Genomic DNA, 14,523 nt, shown 5'->3' with positions numbered 1-14,523 from the left:
GTGTATAAAATACATGTCGACGCGTTGTATTGTATTGTAGTGCGTCGTGTTGGTTATTTTGTTTGTATCGGCGATTTTTGGTTTGCTGAGTGAAACAGGTGTAAGGTTTTGGACCATAAGCATATGGAGGTGCTCCATCGCCTCTTTCTCCCCGCCTCTTCGTCTTCTGGTTGCAGCGCAGCGCAGGACATGGGCAAGTTATGGCTTAATCTTCCAAGACAATAACACGTTATGGCTTCTTGTTGACTCCACTTGGACATTCCGCAACAATCTCACTCCTCTCTCTCTCTCTCTCTCTCTCTCTCTCTATATATATATATATATATGGCATTGGCGCCTTTCATCCACGCGCGCTGTTGCTGCAACTACAACCCCATTTTTGGCACTCCAAGAAGCGGTGCCTCTCGTGGACCTCAAGGGACGTCGTCGTTTTCTTCTTCTTCTTCTTCTTCCTCCTCCTCCTCCTCTCCCTGCTGTTCCTCATCTGGTACTTCTCGCGGTCTCTTTTTCTTCAGATTAAATTTTGGATTCGAGAATTTTAGTCCCTGTCGGTGATTAGTAGGAAGATGAATTTTGTTTTCCGAATTGGTCTAAACGCGAAGACGACGACAATCTGGATGGGTTTTCTGGTTTTGCTATCTTGCTGGGTGAACAAAATGTTTCGAATATCCCGTACCATTTAAACTCGTGAGCTCTTCGTTCGAGATTTTCAATCTCATTCGTGTAATTGTGGGTTCTGGTCACGAAGCTATATTTTTGTAAAGGGAAAGTGAAATAAAATAGACTTTTCAATGGCATGGAGATGTTATGCAAACCTTGCTGGATGAGGAGAAATGCATCTATCGTCTACGAGATTGCACGTATTATGGACTATGAAATTAGATTCGACAATTTGTGGTGTCTATGTTCCCTAATGGTTAAGCTCGTGGCTTTTATTTTTTTATTTTAATTACACTTTTTATTCATTGATGAGAAAGTGAAGGTCATGTTTATATCAAGCATCTTTAGCTGTTAACATAAATGCACTACTGTAATTTTGGTGTCTATGTTCCCTATTTTATCCCAGTGGGAAGCACATTTCAATCCAAGGCCACATCACACTAGAAACTTATTTTGTAGGAAGGCCAAGCTAGAACCTTGAATACTTTTGCTTGTTTTGGAAGTATCTGCTCTTAGAACCAACAATATTACTTATTCCCGACTCCAATGAACTCGAAGTTTGTAATGTACAGCAGTTTCCAAAATTCTCTCAAATTTTTCTATGCTTATTATTTGTTTTTGGATGCTAGATCTATTTTCTTCTATTTTGGTTTGTTATTTTGGTTTGAGCTGGTTACTAACTTCTCTAACTTTTCTTCTTTTTCGTGTCTTTGATGGGCCTCAACAAAACTTATGCATTGCAGACTTAAATCACAGTGGGAGATTACCTGGCCTTGGACCTCAAGCTATGAGTACTTCGACCCATGGAACGTTTTCTTCATCAAGGAGCATTGGAAATGTGAGAAACGAGCCAGATCACCTTCTTGTCCTTGTTCATGGCATCATGGCTAGGTATCCTTTGGTTAAACATTATGCTTGCTAGTTACCAGATTAGTGAGTAAGAAAAACAAGATTAAAAGGGAGTCATATTTCTTATGTTCTATGGCTGAGTTCTTGTTGTTTTTGGAAATAACTTTTGGATTATTAGCGTAAAGGTCGCCCAGTATTTTTACCTATAAATGTTTCATTTATCATGCAGCCCACGAGATTGGACTTACTTTGAAGCAGAGTTAAAAAGGCGTCTGGGAAGAAACTTCTTGATATATGGTATGGTTTATTTTTCATATGACTAGATGTCACCATGCATGCTTAATGAAATATCAAACATTGGATTATAAGCATGTACATGTTATAATGTATTTAAAATGCAGGTGCATCAACATGAGTGTAAAATGTTATGACTTTGGATTTATAGTTAGAAAGTAAGAGATGGATTTATGAGAGATGTACTCGAGATCTCGGATAATATCGGTTTTGTTGGAGACAATTTTGTAATTCTTTTCTTTCAAAGTAGGTTCACTGTTTGTTTGTTTCATCCATCAATGAAATGTTGTTCCTTATAGAAGAAATATATAGTTGTTCTTACCCATTTGATACTTATTAATAGGATCAGGATGCAAATTTTTGGCCCTATTTGATGTCCAATGAAGTTGTGGTGTGGGTGAGTGGAGGAGGAGAAAGGTCCTTATCATTAAAATTAATCTGTAGAAAGGCCATCAAGGTTGACTGGATTTTTTTTAGATCAAATCTTGTTGAGAAAGATCTAGGTGCGAAGTGGAGAAAAAGGATAATATAGATGTGTTTCTTCAGTCAATCTAGTGGCCGATTGGCTTGGTCATTTGATTGATAAAAGTCTAGAGTTGAAGTTTTTTGAAGGATTTATGAGGGTAGAAGATAAGAATCACTTTCCTACATCTAGTTTGTTAGAAAAGCTCTACAATTGCTTCAATCTCCTTGAGGTCTTTGAACTCTCCTTAGGGTGTAAAATCAAAATGTTTAAATCAATGTTGGCAGGCTTAATTAAATATTCAAGCTGATGTGCTAGACTAGTTGTAGCTCTCTATTGTGCTGAATGATTTTTGCTTTTCAATTACCTTGGGTTTCTCATGGTGGCAACCCTCTCGCGCAATTTTAGGAATTACTGAATAGATCTCTAGTCGACCACTGAAAAGGAAAATGGCTCTCCTTCCCCAATGAAAGAGATCAACTCTGTTGAAGGTTTTTCTTAATGTTTATAGTTATCATTTGTCTCTGTTCTATATTTCAGTTAAATGTGTTTGTGGGCTGTGTATGTATGAGTTCTTCTGTAAAGGTGTTGGTTATACTGGAGGGTGCTACCTTCTGCACTGGAAGTTCGTCTCCAGTGCCTTCTCCAAGGGCTTGGTGTTGGTAATATTAGGAGCTAAAACACGACCCTTCGATGTATGTATAATGAGTTAAGCCTTTAAATATGCCCATCAATAATAGCCAGTCAAACAACAGTTGATGGATGCTCAACTTTGGAATAAAAATTAAACAAGCCCAAAATAAATAAACCCTATAAATACCTTTGCAAAAAAAAAAAAAAAAACCTTATAAATAAGGGCCAATTTAAACCATCATGGGTTGGCCTAGTGGTCAATAAGGGTCAATGTAAATAGTAGAGGTTTCGAGAGAATAGGGTCAATGTAAATAGTAAAGGGCTTGGAGAGAATGAGTTCATGGTGGTTGTTCTACCTAGGATTTAATATCCTACAAGTTTCCTTGAAAACCAAATGTAAAGGATCATCTGTCTTGTGAGAAATAATAAATAAATAAATAAAACCCTAAAAATACTTTCACAGCTATCATCACTTATGATGGATGAGGTATGAGGTTAAAGTTCAGGAAGATAAATGTTTCATTCTCATTATTCTTGAAAAGAGCTTCCCTAGGTTATATTTCCGGACATTTGAGTACAATCATAAATATATTGACAGAGTGTTGGTTACTGGTTATTTGTGCTGAAATCTTCTCTTTGGAGGGCTTTTTGCGACTGAAATAGAAGTGTGGGAATGCTTGATAACACCTCTCCTGGCTTAAGTCCAGATTTGGGAGTATGGAATTTGGAAGCATGGTTATTTTTCCTTTTTCGTGTAAATCTCTTCCTCATTCTTTAGAGTTTCCCTTGATCTCAGAATCAATACTTATGATTGAAGACATTCATCAATACTAGTGTCCAGCAAGCAATAATGTATTGGGGTGTCTTATGCATGTTGGACATGAACCTATCACCAGAAATACTGTTCGTGCATCAGGACAATGAATAAAATAATTAATATCAGAGCTTTATCATGCAAATGTTTTTCTTTAGTCTTAATGAAATGGAGTTAGAATGCTTATCTTATATTTTAGTTTATCTTCACGTGTTTGCAGCAAGTTCCTCAAATACTTTCACCAAAACTTTCACTGGAATTGATGGAGCGGGAAAAAGGTTAGCAGATGAGGTAAGTTTCATCCAGTCGGATATGTATTTCTAGAAATGGTTTCTTGAATTTAGAGTCAATGCATTCTAGCTCATCGGAAGGTACACGTGATCTGTGTGACAAACAGGTCTTGCAAGTGGTACAAAAGACAGAGAGTTTAAAAAGGATTTCTTTTTTGGCTCATTCTCTTGGTGGTTTGTTTGCGAGATATGCTGTTGCTGTCCTTTATAATAACTCAAATACCTTGTGTAGCAGCATGCCCAATGATCTTGGCAATTCTTCAAAAAGAGATACAATTGCAGGACTAGAGCCAATCAGTTTCATTACCTTGGCAACTCCTCATTTGGGAGTGAGAGGTAAAAATCAGGTTTGTCTTTGAGAGTATTACTTATATTTATCTCGCTGAATGTGAATTTGGTAATTCTTAATGTAAATACTACCTGGGCCTTTATTGTCCTGACATGCTTACACTTGCAATTTTAAACTCGTGGGATAACTACTTAGTGGTGGTTAACTTTGCTACCATCAATGGTAATTGGATTTATAATCTTATACAGTGATATACTTTACTTGATGGCCCTAAGTTTGTTAATATTTTCCTTTATCAGCTTCCTTTTCTTCTTGGAGTTCCCTTCCTTGAGAAACTGGCTCCACCAATAGCCACTATTTTTGTGGGCCGAACTGGTAGTCAGCTGTTCCTTACCGATGGCAACCCTGATAAACCACCACTTCTCTTAAGAATGGCATCTGATTGTGAAGAAGGGAAATTCATGTAAGTTAGAATACTCATACAGATTATGGAGGCCCCTTGCCCTCTGTTTTTGGTTGGGTGATGCCATGTAATGGTGATTATGGTGTCCTTCTCCCGCTTTTTGCAGATCTGCCCTTGGTGCCTTTCGTTCCCGCATCCTTTATGCCAATGTAGCTTATGATCGTATCCCCTGCATGCCTTATACCTTCTTTTCCTGATATTATGTTGATCCTTTCTTATTTACTTAATTAACCAATGTATTTCCCTTTTAAACACTGAATAGATATGGTTGGTTGGCGCACATCGTCTATAAGGAGAGAGAATGAACTTTTCAAGGTGATTATCCATTTGGTTATCCTTTATTTATTTATTTTTATTTTTTTCCCTTTCTTTTGTGATAACAGGGGAGCTTATACCTAAGGGCATCCACGTCTGCCCTAAGGCCTGGACCCAAGAGACATCTAAAGTTTTTGGTATTAAGTTCACCAGAGGTTTGAACTTGAGATCTCTAAGCTAGTAGCTAGTATGACCAAGAGACCCCGAGACTCCAAGTCCTTGCCAATCGGACTCCATTGGAGGCTTGATCCATTTGGTTATCCTTTTTTCCATTTTATCATAATTAAAAGCAATTATAACTAAGAACATAGAGAAATGAGAAATCTTAAAAGGAGATGGGGTCAAGAATAGATATTAGTGGACTTTAGGTAATTCCAAGCTCTATACTTGAATCTTCTTAGTCGACAAAATGTTGTAAGATATATTTCAGAAGAAAATTTGGTTTGTCCTTCTTGAATCTTTGATTTACACACACACACACACACACACACACATATATTGGCACGTGATGTGGGTAGGAGCAATTTAGAGTTTGGTGGCTCCATCTCAGTTAAATTTAGTTGTTTGAACTAGTATGCTAATATATAATTCACATTCTTGGATGAGGTGGCATATCGTCAGTCCTCTGAGTCCTTTTTTCGTTTCTTTTCTTTCTTTCTTTCTTGTAATTTCTCTCAATTTACTATTTCATAGGCTGTATAGCGTAGGATTTGGAAGGTGTAGGAGTATATAAACGTTGCAAGTGTGTAGAATAGTGTACAAATTATCTTGTAGGAGTATATAAACGTTGCAAGTGTGTAGAATAGTGTACAAATTATCTTTCTGACATCTTATAAAATTCTTGGAAGCCCCCTCGCCGATCTTTGGATGGCTACAAGCATGTTGTAGATGTAGAATATTATCCTCCGGTTTCCTCGGCTGGTTCCCATTTCCCCCCAGAAGCAGCTCAAGCAAAGGAGGCAGCTCAAAAATCACCAACCGTGCATAATACGGTGGATTATCATGAAATCGTAGAAGGTATAGAGCCAACTCCAGCAAGAAGCTAAACGTGATTACTAGATGATTGTTTTCTTGTTCGATGTCAATGGAGTGATGGCCTATCATATCCTTTTCTTTCCAGAGGAGATGATTCGTGGCTTGCAACAGTTGGGATGGAAAAAAGTTGATGTCAGCTTTCATTCCTCATACTGGCCGTTCTTCGCGCATAACAACATCCACGTTCGACTCCGATTGCTCTCTCTTTTTTACTCCCCATTTATTCTGTTGCTTGCTAATTTGAATGTGGTGTTGAATTCAGGTGAAAAACGAATGGCTTTACAATGCCGGTGCAGGTGTTGTTACTCATGTTGCAGACACCCTCAAGCAACAAGAACCGTCTTCATTCGCCACTGCAGCAGCGAGCTTGTAGCAGTGAGCAGTAGAGTTTAATCGTGTTGGAGAATCAGCACAGTACAAAGATGAGTGAATATCGCAGATCGATTACGTTAGTGTTGTTATAGTTTTTAGTACGGAGAAATTAAGGTTAATTCTACATTTTCTTCTACTACAATAATGAACTAATGATGTTGTTTAAGGAAAAACAACATAGACACACTGGTATATCTTAAATCAACTAGTTGATTACCTTTTATTTAGTACTTTTTCCCTGACGACTGCTCTACTTGATATTCTAGTGGTGAATAATTCATTTCTAATTCTTCTCCAGATGTCGAGTCGTTGATTTGTTCTAATGATTCATATTTAGTAATGAGAGAAAATAAAATGGGATTGGGTTGCTATTCAATTCTTACACGTCAGTCGACCTGAAAGAACTCGATATTTATTGATTAGCACCTATCTTGATCGTCGCTAAAAATCAGATAATTGTACTTTTTGAAAAAGTGTAATAAATATTTTGTTGTGAGCTTTCATCTCTTCTAATTTAATAGTAATAAGTAAGAGATGGATTATGGTATGGGTTAGGGTACTTGAGTATTCTTTTTACTTAATTTTTTTTCTGGCAGGCATCTAAGAAAGTTATTTTAAAATTTTAATTAGTATAATTTTGTAATTTTTAATTTTTATAAAATAGTGTAAAAGGCAATGTCCATTCGAAGAGATGACGTTTATCTTTAAATTACTTTAAAATTGAATTTCTGAAAGGGAGAAAAGCTCGGAACTTTTTGGTATTTTACGAAATGAAGTCTTTGTAATTAATTAAAAATTGGTTAATTAAATCATAATTGTAGTTGTCATTGAGAAAAGTTCATTCTTTTAATATTTGCAACGAGTGGAACGAGTCAAATTTAATTTTAAAGTTCTAACTTGATCCGACCTAATAATAAATTTAAATAAATGATAAAATTGACCAAATTGTTTTTTTAGTACTGGTGGAATTGATTTTGGAGTAAAAAATGATATCAAAAGTTGGAGATATTCTATAGTTCCTACCAGCTTGGTTATTCTATTATTGTACCTTATCTTTTGTTGCAATTTAATGACAATTTTTATATTTATGAGAGTAGAAAAACTAAAATAGAATAAGTAAGCCACATATAAACATTTTCAATTAATTCAGTTATAGTTTTTCTTGCCTTTCCCTCTCTCTCTCTCTTTAACCAAAGAGAATTGTTCCATGTTCAAGATATCACACCCATGTGGCTTTGAGAGACTGTCCCATTTATAAGGGCATAAAGTGTGGTTTCATTTTATGAAAGTCCTGTATTCGAACATTTGAATGAGTTTAATATAAAAATTTCTTAAAGTCTTTCGAACTTAATTGGAGTGATTGTGGGGAGAGGATTATAGGTTATTAAAACAAAAAAGAAAAGATATTCTTTGAGGTAAGAAAATCTTTCCCTTAATTTCTCAAATTGGTGTAATCCATCCCTTCATCAAGCTATTTACTAGTTGGTAAGCATCTTCGAAACTTGCATGTGGAAATTAAACCACCTATATATATCCAAATAGATGGGATAAACTTTCCAAAGTCAAGAAAAAGAAAAGAAGTTGGGAGAGAAAATGAAGGCCAAAAAAAGGTAAGTTGTATGCTGAGTCTATCTTTATGCTACGATCCAAATAAGTGAGAGAATTTAGAGACCTATGATATGACACAGCTTGAAAAATCACGTCTTCTTGATTAAACAATAACGCGTGTTTATTTGTCACCATGAACTTAATTTAATTAACTGATAATTGGTATATGTATCTGTCGTAATGAGTTCGAATTCTCTATTTTCATTTATTATACTAAAAAAAATTAATAATAATAAAAAACATCACGTCTTACTTTCCTCACATTCGACTTATATTTCAGATCAATCTCAAGCAATGGAGGACAAAAGTTCCAAAATTTTGGGCCACATGACAATTCCACAGGATAGACATCACCAGTCACCACTGGTTTTCGAGGAAAATAAGGACGAGCCAAGGAGGAAAAAAGAGAACAAAAAACAAACCTCTTATCTCCAAAACAAACTTTCACCAAAAATGGGTGTTCTTTAGGCTGTATAAAAACAGAAACATAGAATGTCTAGTGTTTGTGGAGAGCCCTCGGAAGCAACCTCGGAATTAGGAAAAGAGAGAGGAGAGCACAAAAGAATAAAAAATAAAAAAAAAACAAAGGAATGGCCAAGTGTGGAGTCATTGCCTTAAGCTTTGTGTGCATCTTCTCCCTCATTATTAGCTTTGTTTATTGTGGTGAAGATCGCTTCTTTGTGGAGGGGAAGGTTTATTGCGACACTTGCCGAGCTCAATTCGTTACTCGAGTCAGCGAATACATGAAGGGTAACCAAAAAGAGAGATTTTTTACCGCACATTCTTTATTCTTTCTAATGCTAACTAATAAGCATCTAAATATTATCGTTTCATTTTCATATGCTGCAATAGAATGAGAATGAGATAGAATGAGAATGAGAATAATGAGATTGATTACGGGTGCAGGTGCACAGGTGAAGTTGGAGTGCAGAAACTTGGAGAGCGAGAGCCTAACGTACAGCAACCACGCCACGACAGACGAGACGGGAACATACCGGCTGCTGGTGGACGGCGACCATGAAGAAGAAGCTTGCGAGGTGTCGCTGGTTAAGAGCTCGAGAGCAGACTGCGACGAGATGGATAAGGGAGCGTTTGCAAAACCAAGTGCCATGGTGGGATTGACCCAAAACAATGGACTGTCGAAGCCGGTCCGAGAGGCCAGCCCTCTGGGGTTCCTGAAGAAGACCCCTCTTCCAGAATGTTCCGAGGTTCTCCGAGAACTTGGCTTCACACGCAATGGCAAACTCGCCGATTAAATTGCTCTCCCGTTTACCCTTTCTCCACACCTCTTTCTACTTAATTCTCACTTATAAATAATCATCTGGAAAATACTTGGCTCCTGAAAAGATAATCTTATTCTTGCAACTCAGAGAAAAGAGCAATGAAAAATACAAATTAATTTGAAAAAATACAAATCTTTAATCTATCATCGAGTTAGTATTTTCTTAATCCTCCCTCTCCCACTCTCTTACTTTTCATTTTTTTTCCCTACAAATTATTTGGTCTCCACGTGGTTTTACAAGTTTTAACTGGATTCTTAAATCTTTTTTTACTCTCCCAAGAACTCACCAAGAGTTGTCACGTTAATAAAAAAACATGTTATGTATTTAATATGGGAATGCCTTGTAATAATAGAATATTTTGAATTTGGAAGATTTAAACAAACCAGAATGATAAACTTTAATTACTAAAATTGATTTTTTTTAGTAAATGTTGGGGTGGGATATGGAGTTATAGGTTATATATGCCAATTAATGCTGAGTTATATTCGTTTTCGCAATAACTAAAATTAAAATTAAACTCAAACTACAATTATATCATTGACAGTGTATAAAAACTGGTTCAATAATACAATTCAAAGTAGCTTACTGATAGTCTTCAATACTAATTATAAGTTATTTTTCGTCTAATTATAAAGTTATAAAAAAAACTAAACCAATTATAAAACGAAAATACATTATTCTTCTTGCACCATTATTTTCATCATTCACCTCGACTTTTAAAAGAAAAAAAAAATAAAAATAAAAAAATAAAAATAAAGAACTCGAGGAGAATATGGCGTGTTCATGCTATTATTTTTCAATTTGATAGCTTGCAATAATTAATCATCTTAATTGTATCAAAAAAAAATTAATCATCTTAATTAACATCTATAACTAAACTTAATATAATTGGGGTCTTATCTCATCAATTATGAAGCATGATTTTGACCTAGAGCAATTATTGATGTTCGATCGGGTGAACGATCAGATCAGATGATCATATTCTTAAAACTTAAAAGGCCTTTCTTTTTTAGGAAAAAAAATTAATATAAGTTAAAAACTAATATCAGATTAATCAACTATAAAGTTTAAACACAGTCTGTATTTGTACAAAACTAACGCCATCAAAAAACATGTTTTTCTTTTCAATTTTTTCTTCTTCTCAATCATATCGAAATTCTTAACAGAAAATGAAGGAAAGGAAAAAAAAAAAGAAAAAAGAAAAAAAAGGGGGGACGAATTAACAGGTTTGACCGTCTTGGCAATCCCTCCGCCTCTTGACTGGCAAAATTCGCCGGAAACCGCCGTCTGCGGCGACGACATGCCACTCGTCCACCATGCCGTCCAATTCAAACTGCTGCACCGCCGCGGCGACCATCCCAGAAGAGTCAAAGACGCAATTATCCGGCAACCCAGAAAAGGTCCGGCAGGGCGGCTTGGTCTTGCGGCGGCCAGCTCCGACGGGGACGTTGCGGAGTGCTCCGCCGGCGGTCCAGTACCTCTGACAGCCCTTACAGAAATGCCTTGGCTGATTGACATTATAATTATTGAAATAACAAAATTTGGTGTCCATGCTTTTGCATCTTGGGCAAGGGATGATCTTCTCCGGCGCCGGCGCCGGCTTTTTTTCCGGCGTTTGTTGATCAGCCTCTTCTTTCACTACTTGCCTGCTCTGCAGCAAAATTGTTGCCCCAAAAAGCTTAATTCCAGCCCCATCATCTTGATTTTTGTTCATCTTTCTCTCTGCCATCGTAGAGAGAGAGAGAAAGATTGGTTTCTTTTTTTTGGGTTTTTGCTTATTCAAGGGAGGAGGGGATTGGAAATATGGGGAAATTTATATAAGAGGGATTCAAAAAGGGGATAATTAAAAAAAGTTCTTACAAGAAAAAGAGAAAAAAAATAGGAGAGAGAGAGAAAATGAAATTAAAAAAAATAGAAACTGAAAATTGAAAGAACATAAGCCGCCAATAAGAGAGGTTGGTGGGATGGAAAAGAAAAGCTGAAGATGAGCTTTTTGTACACATCATTACTTCACTACATCATCATTCTCATCTCCTTAATTTTTTTTTTAAAATTATTATGGATAAAAACCCCTATTATTATTTTTCTAATTAAATGTCATACTATTTTCTTTTCTAATAATTAAATATTGTACTATTTTTACCATAAATGTATGGTTGTTGAAAGATTAGTCAAACTACACATTTTTACCAAAAATCAACAGTGTAGTTGAAATCCATCAAGATATTAATAGTCTTGATTTGGATTCTCACTTACCCGTTTGTAATGTCACATTAATTATAAAAGAAAAAAAAAATGTAATTCTATTATATTTATTTTCCACCATTCAAATATATTACAGTGAAAATGGTTGACATTCCAGAGGTTTACCAAATTAAATTAAAAGAAATTGCTTTCTTTAAACCATAATTGTGGAGGCAGGAAGTTTGAGATGGTAATTATAAATATCTTATCAAGATTTTTAATGCCGATGTCTTAATTTCATGGAAATATCGATAAAACATCGATGTCGATGGATACTTTTAGAAAGGTTATAAAATAAAAACTGTGTAAAAAAGTATTTAATAATTAATATATATTTTATTGATATTTTTCATATTTTGTTAATTCATTAATTATTACAACTATTATTATTTTTTTGAAATGTCGATTTATTTCTCAGGTCGATGTTAAATCCATAACACATGAAAATAATATGGACTGAAATTTAATACCGTACCTCTATATTTTTAAAATTGACAGAAAAAGATTGGTATTTTTGTAGCATATAAAAATTGACGTGGGATAAAATAATTGGAAGTGCAAGCAAGCTTTTGGATGAGATAAAGCTTGTTTTACGTAGACATGAAAATGCTTTCCAACATGTTTTTTTTTTTTCGTCTCCTAAGAAAAAAGTCACATAAAAGACGAAGCTTTTTTCTCTCTTTATAATGTGGTGAAAAGGGTACTTATTTAAGCATCAGATCTTTCTTTTTTTCTCCTTTTTTTTCCTCGTTCAATTTGCTTTCTGGGTTCTCTCTTTTAACATCAAGTTGTAATCAGTTTATAAAGTGAAATTAATATTTGGTTCTTACTTCTTTAATAAAGAAATTTTCTCTTTTAAATCCACAAAAAAAGTACAAACTTTACAGAAAAAATAATTGTATCTATGGCTCACCCAGATCTTCCAATATACAAGATCATAGAAATCAAAAAAATTGATAAAGATTATTCAAATTTGGTATTATTTCCTCACGTTCATATTAAATGTTTTGATTTGTGAATAATTTTTACACGTTCATGAGATATTTAAAGCATTTTCTTGTTGGAGTCAATTGAGAGAGAGGGAGGTTGAAGTGAAATGTGAATATAAAAGTCCACTTCTCTCCAACCCAAAAGAAAAAAGAAATTCAAAAAATTTAAAAAATAATTGGAAGAAAGTTGAACAAAAATGATTTTGTCGTGTAATATGTGAACTGGATCTCGTGGAAATGGGAATTAAGATTTCAAGAGATTATTTATTCGCTTTTGCTTTTCAAACAAATCACATTACGCTGATAATAATTAATACCATTTTTTTTTTAGAATTAAAAACACCAACTTGTTTGAAAACTAATACCCCAAATTATTCTACGCATAATAAATAATTTAATTTATAACCATGGATAGATGCCTTGAAAAAGTTATGGATGACTGTTGGTAGCGTTATAGCTAGGGTATATATATAATTTCATTATTTATTCTATCAAATATTTGGTTCCAATATGCTATTTTTAATCTTTAAATTTTCATAAGTCTTGGCACATGGAAAGGGTTTTGATGCAAAGCTAATTTCTAGTGTGAAATGTTTTTTATTTTTTAATTTTTGAAAACCATGTTTATTTTATTAATTAGAGAATTACAAATCTAAGGGAGGAAGATATATATATATTTTTTTAATACAGAGTATGAGATTTGAACCTCCGACCTCAAAGAAAGGAGTAGGATGTCAATTATACGATTGAGATCATGTTAGCGATTTGAACCCAGATGGAAAGGGAGTAGCATATGAATTACTTACTGATCCAAGAGCCCTAAGTTAATAGGTTGGAGTAAAATCTAATATTTTCTCTTTTAAATATCTTTTTATAAAACATTGTACGATCAGAACCCACGGGTGATTTAATTACAAATTTCACTACTTTAATTGTGGGTCATAATCTTTTTTTTTTTTTCTTTTTAAGAAAAATATAATCAATAGATTCTAAAGTTACATTGATCCTAAAAGAGTTGGATTCAATAAGCTTGAAATGGGTATTGCCATTCCTTTTTGCATTAAAAGTGCTACTTTTTGCCTTGGTTTCAATGCATGCATTTAATTTGGTGACTAACTTTGATATTTATCAATTTAATTTAATTTTATTTAAATGGGTTTAAAAGTTAGAGAATGAGGGTTATGGTCCAATGTAGCTTTTGATATATGGAATTGCAAAGGAAAAAAGATAATTGATAAATGGGGATTTGCTTTAATAAAGCAATCTTTTTTATATACTTAATATGAAAGCAACCCTCTTTTCAAACACACCTTTTTCCCACTTATATAATGTAGACAAAAGAGAATTTTCGTTTTCCTTTTCCCTTTCCCTTTCCCTTTCCTTGGAAAGAGAAGCACTTTTTCTTTGGGATGCTTTCGAAGACTTTTTTCTTTCTTTTTTTTTTCGATTTTTAAAATTGAGGATTTAATCATTTGAAATATAATAATATGTAGAGGAAGAAACATATTAATATGATATGGTTTCCGGGTGCCCATCTTTATTTTGATATTTGGGCGCCTCCTGAATTTACAACTTCTCAATGTCTATCTACATGAGCTTTACTGTTTTTTCTTAATAAAAAAGTAGAAATCTTTTGGTTTGGTTCTTGAATTGGGTTACGGAGGCTTAAGATTCGTTTGGCAACGTTCTCGTTTCTTGTTTCTGTTTCTTCATTTTTAATAAAGAAAAATGAATCGCAAGACTCCAATCTCCGTGAATTCAATTATGATAAAACAAGGAGAAAATTGGAAATGGGAACAAGAAAGAAAAAACTTGTTTTCGTTGTTTCCAAAATTTTCTATACAATTTCGAGAATGTCAAAAAGGAGAAAAAGAACATAATTAATTGTAAAATGGTTAAATTTCTTAAAAAAATTGGAAACG

The 14,523-nt window shown here is 34.4% G+C and overlaps 3 protein-coding genes across 4 annotated transcripts; 2 read left to right on the top strand and 1 right to left on the bottom strand.

Annotated features, from left to right (window-relative positions):
- Positions 1-81: 81 nt before the first annotated feature.
- On the top strand, positions 82-6,704 carry LOC111010958 (Hydrolase-like protein family). 2 transcript variants are annotated; one of them, XM_022284552.2, is made up of 11 exons: positions 82-487; positions 1,404-1,551; positions 1,739-1,806; positions 3,934-4,004; positions 4,111-4,350; positions 4,592-4,755; positions 4,862-4,917; positions 5,018-5,070; positions 5,919-6,087; positions 6,191-6,288; positions 6,368-6,704. In XM_022284552.2, the coding sequence occupies exons 1-11, from the start codon at positions 325-327 to the stop codon at positions 6,476-6,478; spliced, it is 1,341 nt and encodes a 446-aa protein (XP_022140244.1). In that variant the 5' UTR covers positions 82-324; the 3' UTR covers positions 6,479-6,704. The 2 variants fall into 2 exon arrangements, with proteins under 2 accessions (XP_022140244.1, XP_022140245.1); XM_022284553.2 differs by lacking the exon at positions 82-487 and adding an exon at positions 494-916.
- A 1,866-nt stretch (positions 6,705-8,570) lies between these two features.
- LOC111010869 (olee1-like protein) lies at positions 8,571-9,511 on the top strand. Its single transcript, XM_022284447.2, has 2 exons — positions 8,571-8,835; positions 8,992-9,511. Exons 1-2 carry the CDS (start codon positions 8,676-8,678, stop codon positions 9,339-9,341), a joined length of 510 nt encoding a protein of 169 aa, XP_022140139.1. The 5' UTR covers positions 8,571-8,675; the 3' UTR covers positions 9,342-9,511.
- Positions 9,512-10,468: 957 nt separating this feature from the next.
- LOC148212523 (dof zinc finger protein DOF1.5-like) lies at positions 10,469-11,265 on the bottom strand. The gene has a single exon (XM_088121416.1). The coding sequence runs from the start codon at positions 11,095-11,097 to the stop codon at positions 10,588-10,590; it is 510 nt and encodes a 169-aa protein (XP_087977542.1). The 5' UTR covers positions 11,098-11,265; the 3' UTR covers positions 10,469-10,587.
- Between the last annotated feature and the right edge of the window lie 3,258 nt (positions 11,266-14,523).

This window comes from Momordica charantia (assembly GCF_013281855.1).
Source record: "Momordica charantia cultivar OHB3-1 chromosome 3 unlocalized genomic scaffold, Mcharantia_2.0 BLBB01000003.1, whole genome shotgun sequence".
NCBI classification, from domain to species: Eukaryota; Viridiplantae; Streptophyta; class Magnoliopsida; order Cucurbitales; family Cucurbitaceae; genus Momordica; species Momordica charantia.
The sequence above is the reverse complement of the archived record's forward strand: the minus strand, read 5'-3'. Positions and strand labels throughout refer to the sequence as shown.

Coding starts and splice junctions, on each gene's coding strand:
- LOC111010958 (XM_022284552.2), top strand. CDS start 325: ATGGCATTGGCGCCTTTCATCCACGCGCGCTGTTGCTGCAACTACAAC. Junction 1,807..3,933: donor AAGAAACTTCTTGATATATG/GTATGGTTTATT, acceptor ACGTGTTTGCAG/CAAGTTCCTCAAATACTTTC. Junction 6,289..6,367: donor TCGCGCATAACAACATCCAC/GTTCGACTCCGA, acceptor TGTTGAATTCAG/GTGAAAAACGAATGGCTTTA.
- LOC111010869 (XM_022284447.2), top strand. CDS start 8,676: ATGGCCAAGTGTGGAGTCATTGCCTTAAGCTTTGTGTGCATCTTCTCC. Junction 8,836..8,991: donor AGTCAGCGAATACATGAAGG/GTAACCAAAAAG, acceptor TTACGGGTGCAG/GTGCACAGGTGAAGTTGGAG.
- LOC148212523 (XM_088121416.1), bottom strand. CDS start 11,097: ATGGCAGAGAGAAAGATGAACAAAAATCAAGATGATGGGGCTGGAATT.